At 44.8% G+C, this 12610-nt stretch overlaps 1 protein-coding gene across 1 annotated transcript in view; it reads left to right on the top strand.

Moving 5' to 3' along the window:
- The first annotated feature begins 1246 nt into the window (after nucleotides 1-1246).
- PWWP3A (PWWP domain containing 3A, DNA repair factor) overlaps nucleotides 1247-12610 on the top strand; it is a 42352-nt gene continuing 30988 nt past the window's right edge. The window contains 4 exon segments of the mRNA XM_087703287.1: nucleotides 1247-1485; nucleotides 5692-5804; nucleotides 9179-9267; nucleotides 10074-10144. Coding sequence (XP_087559413.1) covers nucleotides 5745-5804; nucleotides 9179-9267; nucleotides 10074-10144 — 220 coding nt within the window. The 5' untranslated portion in view covers nucleotides 1247-1485; nucleotides 5692-5744.

The raw sequence follows: 12610 nt of genomic DNA, 5'->3' as shown, positions 1-12610 counted from the left end.
TGGCAAAGGCACTGCGGGCTGGTCTTTCGCTGTTTCCAGGGCAGTCCGGTGGGCCAGATCTAAGCACCCTGCAGGTTAGATCTGGCTCCCGGGCCTTGAGTTTGACACCCATGCTCTAAAGGTAGTCCCTGACTTACAACAGTTCGTTTAGTGACTGTCCAAAGTTACAACGGCACTGAAGACTTAAGCCAAAATTCTTCATAGGCAGTAAGCCCTATTCAGTATAGTTCCTTTGTATTCCTAAAGAGATAATCCTGAATTTATAACCATAATTGAAACTAGACTTTCTATTGCCAAGCGAGTCAGTTGTTAAGTGAGTCGCACCTGATTTTGTCAATTTTTTTGCTACACCTGTTAAACAAATTACTGCTGTTATTAAATGAATCACAGTCATTAAGTGAATCTGGCTTCCTCATTGACTCAGAAGTTGTCCAAAGGTGATCACATGACCCTGGGACTCTGCAACCATCATAAATATGAGTCAGTTGCCAAGGATATGAATGCTGATCATATATGACCATCAGGATGCTGCAATGGTCGTTAAGTGTGAAAATGACCACCCTTTTTTCAGTGCGGTTGTAACTTCCAACGGTCACTAAATGAACTCGCTTCCTACAACTTGCAAAAATATTAAAGTTATCACGGTGTGCATTGCAGCCACTACACTTTTAACTGTGATTTCATTGTGTTGCATTGTATCCTAACCCAAAATTCGCTCTTGAGAAAAATTTTAAAAAAAAGGAAAGTTGGGGGGGGGGGAATCTGGTAGGGCGGGAATAAAGCGGGTGTGATGGATGCAGCGTCCATTCAGGAGGTAACGCATAACCAAAGGTCTTCTGTGATTGGCTGCTTTGTCTCGAGCCGCCTCCGCAAAGAGCTGTGTCTCGCGCAAAGCTCGGGAGGGCCTGCGGTCGTTAGAGAAGCGAAGGGAGGGCAAAATTGAATCCGAGATTGACATTTCGTTTTCCATTCTGATTGGTGGTAAGGAAGGAGAAGGACAACCCTCAGATCGGATTGACTTGTCCCGCTCGGTTACCAAACGCGCATTTTCGTCCCCTTAAATGAGCCACGTGCTGCGTCTACCGCTAGCCCCGCCCCTTGCGTTGTATCTGAGTTGCTATCGGGGCTTTTGAGGGAGGGGGGGAAAGAGAAGAGGAAAATCAATCCTTCGAAGCGATTGGCCCTTGCTCTAATGAGCGGGCGGAGACTCCAGTAGCAAATGAGGAAAGGGCGGAAGAATCCGGAAGTGCCCGAGCTGAAAGCCAAAGGGCGGGATACCTGAACCCAATGGGGAGCCAGAGTGAGATTCAAAGAGGCGGGGCTCCGCTAGAAAAGACCTAGGAGGCGTGGCCAGTCCCCCCCCTCCCCAGTTGTCAGCCTCAACAGTCTGGAGGAGGGGGGGCGGGGCGGATGAGGAAAGGGCGGAGCTATGCGTTGCAGTTTTCAAATGCGACCGAGAAGGAGAAGGACGAAGCTTTGGGTGTGGTAAGTTCGAGTCCCGCTCTCCCCAATGTGGTGGTTGAGGGGGGAAAAAGACGGAAGGGGGAAAAAAAGAAGGGATGCGGTGACTGCCCTGGGAAGGGGACTGCTTCCATGGATAGAGAGGAAGAAGACTTCCTCCCCCCACTCCTAAATATGGCTAACCTGTGGCTATTTCCCTCTCCTGCTCCACTCCACGGGGGTGGATTGACTTATTTCAGGTTCCCCAGCCTTCCGCAGTAACTTGGGTAGTTTCTTAGAGGGGGGAGCAAAAATGGGAGGATTGCCCCTGTGATTAAGGCAGGGATGAGGATCTATGGCCCCTTTAAGGACTTGTGGACTTCAACTCCCAGAAATCCTGAGCCAGCCATGCTGGCTCAGGAATTCTGGGAGTTGAAGTCCACAAGTCCTTAAAGGGGCCATAGAGCCCCCATCCCTGGGTTAAGGGATACCATAGCCTGCACCCACTATACACATTAGTGCAGGTGTTTCTCAGCCTGGGGAATTGTGGGAGTTGAAGTCTACACCTCTGTAAATGTCCCAGGTGAAGAAACACAGGTGGGTCCTTCTTTCTCTCCACTTCCCCTGCTGTGGGAGGAGGGCATGGGGAGAATTAGATGTAAAAATAACAAAGCATTTGTTCAATGCAGATAACATTCCCCCTGGTCTCACACTGCAACGCTCTTTCACCAAGTTCATGGAAACTAGTGCAGGCAGTCCTTGTTTAGTGACCACCTCAGACCGCAGCTGTTCGCAGTTACGACAGGGATGACAACGTGCCACCAGCCCTGTGAGTTTTGCAGGGCGGTACAGCAAAAGAAAGCAGATGTCAGATCATAGGGATGGTCGTGATTTCACTTAGTGTTGTTGTTATTGTTGTTAGTTGTGAAGTTGTGTCCAATCCATCACGACCCCATGGACAACGTTCCTCCAGGCCTTTCTGTCTGTCCTCTGTCATCCTCTGGAGTCCATTTAAGCTCAAGCAGACTGCTTCAGTGACTCCATCCAGCCACCTCATTCTCTGCCGTCCCTTTCTTCTTTTGCCCTCAATCTTTCCCAGCATGAGGCTCTTCTCCAGGGAAGAGCCAAGGTGGCGCAGTGGTTAAATGCAGCACTGCAGGCTGACTGCTAGATCAGCAGTTCAGTGGTTCAAATCTCACCGGCTCAGGGTTGACTCAGCCTTCCATCCTTCCGAGGTGGGTAAAATGAGGACCCGGATTGTTGTTGGGGGCAATATGCTGACTCTGTAAACCGCTTAGAGAGGGCTGAAAGCCCTATGAAGCGGTATATAAAAAATCTGCTATTGCTATTGCTCATTAGGTGGCCAAAGTCTTTGAGTTTCCTCTTCAGGATCTGGCCTTCTAAAGAGCAATTAGGGTTTAATCTCCTCTAGGATTGGTGGTTGGATCGCCTTGCAGTCCAAAGGACTCGCAGGAGTCTTCTCCAGCACCAGAGTTCAAAGGCCTCCATTCTTTGGCACTCAGCCTTCCTTATGGTCCAACTTCCACAGCCATCCATTGCAACTGGGAAAACCAGAGCCTTGACTAGACGCACTTTTGTTGGCAGGGTGATGATGTCTCTGGTTTTTCGTAGGCTGTCTAGATTTGCCATAGCTTTCCTCCCCAGGAGCAAGCGTCTTCTAATTTCTTAGCTGCAGTCCTCACCTGCAGTGATCTTGGAGCCCAGGAAAATAAAATCTGTCACTACCCCCCCATTTATTTGATTTATATAACTGCCCACCTCATATATTTGTTTCTGATCTAATCCTTGGTGAGGACTCCAGATGTCACTTGCTGCTTTCCAAATGGAAGAACAATACGTGGCATTAATTGGTGGGTGCTCTTCCACTTGTATCAATTAGTACACTTAGCCAGCATGAACGTTTGGCTTTCTGAAAGTTTGTTTTAGATGTTTATCTGGCATATTTTTAATCACTCAAGGCAAGCATACCAATTCTTCCTTATCCTAGGTTTCTAGTTTTTCCTAGGAGGAAAAAAAAATGTTAGGCATGTTTGCTACCCTGTTATTTCTAAAAATAACAAAGGCGAGATTTTTATTAAAAATCAAAAGGGTTACATCTCTGCGTAATACCTGGGGTTCCTGTTGGGCATCTAAATTTTAATCAAACCCTCTTGGTTTTCAAACCAGTCAGACTAGGTAGGCAGAATTCTGCTGGTGCTGTGGCAGTTGCAGCTGGAGTAAGTTTCTGCTGTTGGTTTAGATAGAACTGTGATGGCGAACCTATGGCACGCATGCCGGAGATGGCACGTGGAGCCCTCTCTGGGGGCACAGGCACCGTCGCCCCAACTCAGCCAGCTGGTCATCGAGTTTCTGGTGCCCCAGAACGTCCCTTTTGGCTTTGGCACTCTCTGCCTAAACGGTTACAATACAATACAATAGCAGAGTTGGAAGGGACCTTGGAGGTCTTCTAGTCCATCCACCGGCCTGGGCAGGAAACCCTATACCGTTTCAGACAAATGGCTATCCAACATCTTCTTTAAAACTTCCAGTGTTGGGGCATTCACAACTTCTGGAGGCAAGCTGTTCCACTGATTCATTGTTATAACTGTCAGGAAATTCCTCCTCAGTTCTAAGTTGCTTCTCTCCTTGATTAGTTTCCACCCATCTACCCTCAGGTGCCTTAGAGAATAGTTTGACTCCCTCTTCTTTGTGGCAACCCTGGAGATATTGGAACACTGCTATCATGTTTCCCCTAGTCCTTCTTTTCATTAAACTAGACTCGGGGAAAAGGGCGGCATACAAATGAAATAAACAGTTAAACAGTTAAACTAGACATATCCAGTTCCTGCAATTGTTCTTCATAGGTTTTAGTCTCCGGTCCCTTAATCATCTTTGTTGCTCTTCTCTGCACTCTTTCTAAAGTCTCCACATCTTTTCTATATCATGGCGACCAAAACTGAATGCAGTACTCCAAGTGTGGCCTTACCAAGGCCTTATAAAGTGGTATTAACACTTCATGTGATCTTGATTCTATCCCTCTGTTTATGCAGCTTAGAACTGTGTTGGCTTTTTTGGCAGCTGCTAACACAGGTTCTCCATCACTGAGATAGAACTTCTATTTGGTCAAAGATCCTGCATTGCAACTTGGTCAAACATATTACAGTTAATGGGTTTGGCCCAATGAGTTTTATTCCATCCTAACCTCCTTTGCTTCTCTGTGGTGCAGATCAAAAAGTAGAGTTAGACATGACATCCAATACTTGAGGGGTTGTCACAGAGAAGAGGGGATTGATCCATTCTTCAAAGCACTAGGAGGGCAGGACAAGAAGCACTGAGTGGAACTCCTTAAAGGAAGATCGAATCTGAAACCTATGAGAAATTTAAGAAATGAACAATTAACTCACCATAGCTAAGAAAGCCAACTGTGCAAGTGGGCCAATCAGTTTCTCTCTCTCTCAGTCCAACAGACAGGATTGCTGTTGTTAGGAAAATAGAAAGAAGAAGGTCTATTGGCTATGTCCATCACCAGTTATTTGTAGAAATAGTAAGGGTGGGATACCAATAAATAAAATAATGGAACAGCTTTCCTGTTGGAGTTGTGGGTGTTCCCTCACTGGAGTTTTTCAAGCATAGACTGGACAATCTTTTGATCAGAATGATATAAAGTCTGCCTTGAGCAGGAGGTTGGACTAGAAGACCTTCGAGGCACCTTCCAACCCTGCGATTCTATGATTCTAAATATTTTAAATATTTTCTGGCATATCAGTGTGAAGAAATAAATATTTTTATTAGTGGAATTCCTTGGTGTTGATCTAGAGAAAGCATAGAATAAAAATTACTGTTGATAGTACCAATGATAAATATTTTATGGAATGGAGTACAGTTGAGCCAAAAAATTATGTTGCTAAGTGACAGTTAAGTGACTTTTGCTCTCTATTATGATTTTTCTTGCCACAGTTGTTAAGCGAATCACTGCAGTTGTTAAGTTAGTAACACAGTTGCTAAGTGAATCTGGCTTCCCCATTGACCTTGCTTCTGAAAAGGTGATCACATGACTCTGTGACATTGCAACCGTCATAAATATGAGTCAGTTGCCAAGCATCTGAATTTTGATCATGTGCCCACAGGAATGTTGCAACGGTCGTAAATGTGAAAAATTGTCTTCCCTTTTTTCAGTGCCATTGTCACTAAATGAACTGTTGTAAGTCGAGGGCTACCTGTGCAATGCTTTACTTTGTTACTGTAACCTAGGATGTCTCTGCTAGCAAGCCTTTAACCTGGATCCCCAGCTGACATCCATCAAGATGATGAGTGAAGGAGAATATGTCTTTTGCAAGTGGAAAAAGCGACTGTGGCCAGCACAGGTATATAATGGGCCAACCCTGATTATTTCTGATTTGGGGAAGAGACACGTCCAGTTTGACTAAAAATACCCATTCAAACTGAGGTGGCAGTATTTAGTTTTAGGTTTTGTTTGTTCTGGTTGCAAGCTATATTTAACCAAAGGGAAAGGGTCACCCTGTTATGTTAGAAGGCTTCCTCCCATTAGAAGGATATTGTTTCAACCCAGTTGTCCATAATTTGGGAGTGGTCAGCAGGGAAGGCAGATTCACTTAACAACTGCGTTGCCTTACATAAAAATAACAATGATTTAGCAATAGCAGTTAGACTTATATACCGCTTCATAGAGCTTTCAGCCCTCTCTAAGCAGTTTACAGAGTCAGCATATCGCCCCCACAGTCTGGGTCCTCATTTCACCCACCTCGGAAGGATGGAAGGCTGAGTCAACCTTGAGCCGGTGAGATTAGAACCGCTGAACTGCAGATAACAGTCAGCTGAAGTGGCCTGCAGTACTATTTGCTTAACCACTGTGGCAAGAATTTAACAGTTGTTAAATTAGTAACCCAGTTGTTAAGTGAATCCGGTTTTCCCAATCACTTTGCTTGTCAGAAGATAGAAATAGGGGATCATATGACCCCGGGACACTGCAACCGTCATAAATACGAGTTGTCAAGCATCCAAATAGTAAATCATGTGACCGTGGGAATGCTGCAACAGTCATTAAGTGTGAAAAACAGTCATTGGTGACTTTTTCCCATGACGTTGTAACTTTGAACAGTCACCAAATGAACTGTTGTCACTCGAGGGACTATCTGTATCTGCTGCGAACTCCAGATAGGCGACAGGAAGGGCATCCGGACAGTAAATGCTCAGCTCCATTCAGTCATCTCGACTCCACCCCAAGTTAAGGAGAGATTACAGGAAAAAAAATTGAATCCATTCTTTGCACTAGCTTTTTTTTTTTTGTGGAAAGTAAAACCCATTTTCTGGCCAAAAAAAATATCCCAAATTAAAGGCACGTGGTCGCAGATAGCTGAATGGCCGTAAATACAGGCAGGTTGACACACAACGAAACAACACCTAATCAGTGGAACACCCAATAACATTGGGATGTAGGGACATAAACTACTTCTGCAAATCTCACAGAGTGTAATCATAGTTTGTGATAGCTTAATACGAAGAAAAAATTCCTTTGAGTCAGACGTGATTCTTGGTGGCTTCATGGGACCTCTTGGCAATCATACAAGTGGTCTATGGCTCTGCTTTCTAGGACACGTTTTCATTCTGTCAATCAGAAAGGTCGGCAGTTTGGCGGTTCGAATCCTTAGCGTCGCCTAACGGAATGAGCTCCCGTTACTTGTCCCAGCTTCTGCCAACCTAGCAGTTCGAAAGCACGTAAAAAATGCAAGTAGAAAAATAGGGAACCACCTTTGGTGGGAAGGTGACAGTATTCCGTGAGCCTTCGGCGTTTAGTCATGCCGTCCACATGACACGGAGACGTCTTCGGACAGCGCTGGCTCTTTGGCTTTGAAACGGAGATGAACTCCGCCCCCTAGAGTCGGGAACAACTAGCACATAGGTGTGAGGGGAATCTTTCCCTCTCCCTATATTTGTTTGGTTTTCAAGTTCAGACTACAGACTTAGGATTTCACTGTGGTCTCCAATCTCAAGAATGAACCAGGCCTGACCCTGCTTAGAATTCGGCAAAGGCCAACCAGCAGTGCCACTGGCCAAGGTATGGGGGTTATAGCAAGCCACTGTGTGCGTTTATTCGATTTTTATCCTGCCTATCTTACTTTTTAGTAACTCAAAGCAGAGAATATATCTAATATTTCTTCCTCATCTTATTTTCTCCACTACAACCTCCCTCCCTATGAAAGAGACTGGCCAAAGTCACCCAGCCAGTTTTCTTGTCTAAGGCAAGACTAGTATTTACCTCCTGGTGATTGGCTCAAAGTCACCCAGCTGACTTTTGTGCCTGAAACAGGACTAGAATTCACAGTCTCCTGGCTTGTAGCCTTAAACCACTAGACCAAACTGTATTGTTTCGCTCATATTGTTGCCAAGAAAATGACATGTATACACACTGAGTCTCCAGGTGAATTTCTTTGTCTTCTACATTTTCACTCCTATTGGAATGTCAGCTGTAATTCAGGGTCTGACTGAAGTATCAGATCAGGCATGAAATGCTCTAATCTTCGCTACCGGTTCGGAACTGGGAGCTCGCACACGGCGCTTCTGCACATGCGCAGAATCTTCTGTGCATGCGCAGAGCGTCTGTGATAATGCGTCTGGGCAGGTGGGCAGAGCCTCCCGCTGCCACCACTACCTGTTCACCTAAACTAGGGTGAACTGGCAGAATAGCAATAGCAATAGCAATAGCAGTTAGACTTATATACCGCTTCATAGGGCTTTCAGCCCTCTCTAAGCAGTTTACAGAGTCAGCATATCGCCCCCACAGTCTGGGTCCTCATTTCACCCACCTCGGAAGGATGGAAGGCTGAGTCAACCTTGAGCCGGTGAGATTAGAACCGCTGAACTGCAGATAACAGTCACTGAAGTGGCCTGCAGTACTGCATCCTAACCACTGCGCCACCTCGGCTCTTGATCCATCTCTGTATCACATCCTCCTCCCCACATCTTACCGTATTTTTCAGAGTATGACACACCTTTTTCCCCCCAAAAAGAGAGTGAAAATCTGGGTGGGTCTTATAAACTGAATACAGCATTTTTGGCCTCCCGAAACCCTGCCTCCTTCACAAAAATGGACGTGCATAGCCTTTAGGAGGCCTCCAAAGTGCCCCTGGGGCTGGGGAGGGCAAAAACAAGCGGAAAATTGGCTGTTTTTTGCTCTCTCCCCCCCCCCCCCCCAGTGCCCAAGAGCACTCTATAAGGCTCCTAAAGGCTATGCGTGCTCTTTTGACAAAATATGGACCCATTTTCACGAAAAATGGGCCGTTTTTTGCTTGTTTTTGCCCAAGCCCCCAGGAGAAATTTGCAGACCTCTCAAATTCTCTGCATGCCCCATTTTTCACAAAAAATGAGGTGTGCAGAGGGTTGGGGGGGGGCTGCAGAGTACATATTTTTTAATTTAATTTAGCTCTTCAAAATCTTGGTACGTCTTACACTCTGAAAAATATGGTAATTATTTTCTCGTGATGGGCTATCAATTTTAGGGGTGTTTTTTTCTTCCACAATTGCATTGGAAGAGAAAATTTCTGGCCTTGAGAGTTCTGAAGAACATTTCAAACAAAAACTCAACTTCAGTGTTCTGTATTGTGCATTTCTCACAATAGAAGTACGTTTTTGTTTCTCTGCTGCAGTTCTCTGGATTTTCTGTTTCTCAGAATTTGGACCTTTTAAAAAAAAATCCCTACTTTTTCCTTCCACCTTCCAGATCTTGTCTAGAAGTCAGAGTTCCAGAGGGCGTTTGCTTCCTGAGGAGCTCGGTTTCATTCGGCTCAAAATTATTGCTGAAAATAAACAGTTAAGTTTCTGAAGATTTGCAGCCTCTTACGTTGCTTTTTTATATGTCTAATTCACCAGTAGGGTTGAATTTGATTTGCAAAATAAATCCATTAAAGACCCCAGGTCCTGGTTTCCCTTCTGTTTTTTTTTTTTTTAAAATAAACAAATTCCTTATGGGATGTTATTCGGGGTAAACAGGAATAGTCACAGCTATTTACAGGCTGGCAAAATGTTGACAAGCGATCTTAGAGTTGTAATCTTATCAAAGACAATGCTAGGTAAAGGAAGGTGGTGGTGTTGATTTGCTCCAGAGGGTTAGGGTTAGAAGTCTAATCTATATATATAAAAACAGGTTTGTGTGTCTGTGTGTGCGTGTGAATGTGTTTGTGTTCCAGCATAATTCTGGAATGCCTCGAGCAATTTCAACCAAGCTTGGTACACAGATGACTTACACTTTGGAAAAAAATACTGTGGGGTTAAGATAACCCTAACAGCCCTCAGGGTGTGTGTTCTGTTAAGATACAGCCTGTTGTGCCTTAAATGGCTTCTACTGTACTGCCGTAAAATGATGTTTTCTGTATAGCGCAGTGAAGTTCCCATGGTAACGGTTTCACAGTACTCCACAAAGGGGCTCCCTCTGGTAAGCGGGAAAATCCATCATTAGACATCGCTTTTAGTCTGGACATTTTCCCGCTATAAATAAAATACCCTGGCAACGCTGGGTTATCAGTTAGTTTGTTTAAAAATATCACAGCAGTTGAACTACAGCATTCTTGACCACGTAAAACCAAAAGTTTAATGCTTTTCTTTATCCCTTTTTCAAGGGTTACCATGCGTGATGAACATATTGTGCCTCTGACAATACAAAGCATTGAAGATATCGCAGATCAATTGGGTATGTTTTTCTTTTATTTGTTCAGCCATGACCATGAAATCCTGCATGTTGTCTGTTTTCCTAAGTCAGGGGTCGGCAACACTCAAAGAGCCATTTGGACCCATTTCCCACAGAAAAGAAAACACCGGGAGCCACACAACCCTTCCCGTGCCTGACTATTTCCTGAGCGGCTACAAAACTAGTATATGTAGTTGAATTAAACATTCTCTGTTTTCTTCTGAAACTTTTCTTTTCTTGGATTTATCCATGGTTGGCCTACTGGGGCCGAAAAGCTCAATAAATTGCGTGCCAGTGGGTGTCGCACATTGGTGGTTGCGACACATATTTTGAGCAACAGGGAGCCGCAGCAGATGAAAGAGCCACATGACAACTGCGGGTTGCTGACACCTGTCCTAATTCGTCTAGATAATGAGGGTCTAGACTTAAGCAGATGAAGACAGGCAAACTGTTAAAACTGGTTCTCTGGATTCTATTGTGTTCTTTGCCAAAATTCTCACAATGCTTTTTGTTTTAGAACACAGGACAACTCCTAGATATGAAAAGGCTGGCTATTACGAAAAATAACAGGCAGTGCTCCCCTCCCTCGAGCCGACTAACTGCTGAAGCCGCACAATGCTTGCAGGAACCAAGAATTGCTATGTGTCTTTAATAGACAGCCCGTTTTCACCAGTTCCTGAAAGCATTATGTGGCTTTAGCGGTTTGTTGGCTTGAGAAAGAACAATGCCATCCACCCCCTTTTTAGTAGTTGGCAGTCCATTTGTAAGTGCCAGTTCCAACCTACATACAAATTGGAGTTAAAGACAGATTAAAAACAGATTTAGGAGTAGAACTCATTCTTTCTCCAACACTGGAGGTTTTTAAGAAGAGATTGGACAACCATTTGTCTGAAATGATACAGGATTTCCTGCCTGAGCAGGAGGTTGGACTAGAAGACCTCCAAGGTCCATTCCAACTCTGTTACTCTTAATCCCGGACACAACCTCTATACTAGGGGTGGGTTCCTGCCAGTTCTAACCTCTTCTATAGAAGAGGTTCCACAAATCTACAGTGCCACTTAGAACCGGTTCCAGCTCCCTCCCCCCCGCCCGTCTGCACATCATCAAGACGAAGAGCGAGAGGAGGAATTCTGGGAGTTGAAGTCCACAAGTCTTAAAGCTGTCAAGTTTGAACACCCCTGGGTTTTTTTTTTCTAAAGGGTTAGGGGTGCAAGGGTCTTGTAACTTGACAGCTTTAAGACGTGCGTGCTTCAAATGCCAGAGTTCCTGAGCCAACATTTTGGTTGCTAAGCAAGAGCGTTGTTAAGTGAGTTTCACCACATTTTACAAGTTGGCCATTCCCACCCGGTCACATGGTCGCAAGCCACTCCCACCTGGTCAATGGCTGGCAAGCCACTCCCATAAAGCAGGCCACACCTACAGAAGAGGTTCTAAAAAATTTTTGAAACCCACCACTGCTCTATACAAAAGGCAACTTGAGAGGAATAGAATAAATTGGATGAGAATCAGGCAGGTCACGATAAACTCAGTATAGGTAGTCCTCGACATACGACCATAATAGAGCCAGGAAATCACAATGAGTCACGTCCTGATTTTATGCCTTTTTTTTTTTTTTTGACTCGGTGGGAATGCCAGTTTTCAGCAAAAACGTCATAACAAACCGTCAGCTGACCGTGGGATGTTACTGACAGCCGTAAATGCAGACTGGTTATCAAGCACTCAAATTGTGGTCACATGCTCGCAGGGAAAAATGGCCGACAGAATTTCATAACCAGGCTATAACCCCAGGGAGGTCCAGCTGAACTTCCAATGATTGCTAAGCCATTGATCATAAGTTGAGGGCTACCTATAAGAAAAAATAATTTAGGAAGCAAAAAAAAAAAAAAATAGCCTTGGTGGTTCAGGCTAAGGTACATCTTAATTTTTCTCCCCAGTATTGGTACAGGTAATCCTCTGTTTACAATAGTTCATTTAGTGACCATTTGAACTACAGCGTCATTGAAAAAAGTGACTTATGCCTGTTTTTCACACTTACAACCGTTGCAGCATCCCCATGTTTTGATCATATGTTCAAAATTCAGCTGCTTGGCAACTGAGTCATGTATGACAGCTGCAGTGTCCCGGGGTCATGTGATCACCTTTTGTGAACTTCTGACAGGCAAAGTCGATGGGGAAGTCGGATTCACTTAACAACCGTATTACTAACTTAACTGCAGTGCTTCAGAGGTAGTATGCTACTGGTTTGGATCAGTTCACCCGAACCAGTAGCGGAAACCACGGGTGGCCCCGCCTACCCGCCCCGGCTCTATGGCATCCCATTTAGGCCCCTTTTCAGCAAAAAGCGCACATTTGCAAACCGGTAAGGAAGGTAAATAAATACCACCGCTGCAGTGCTTCAGTTAACAACGGTGGCAAAAAAAGGTCATAAAAGGCGGCAAAAGCCACTTAATTGCCTCACTTAGCAACAAA

Source organism: Thamnophis sirtalis, unplaced genomic scaffold, assembly GCF_051295495.1.
Source record: "Thamnophis sirtalis isolate CommonGarterSnake01/CBP01778 unplaced genomic scaffold, rThaSir2_p1.2 scaffold_1, whole genome shotgun sequence".
NCBI lineage: Eukaryota > Metazoa > Chordata > Lepidosauria > Squamata > Natricidae > Thamnophis > Thamnophis sirtalis.
Note: the sequence above shows the minus strand (reverse complement) of the source record. Positions and strands in the feature narration are given on the sequence as shown.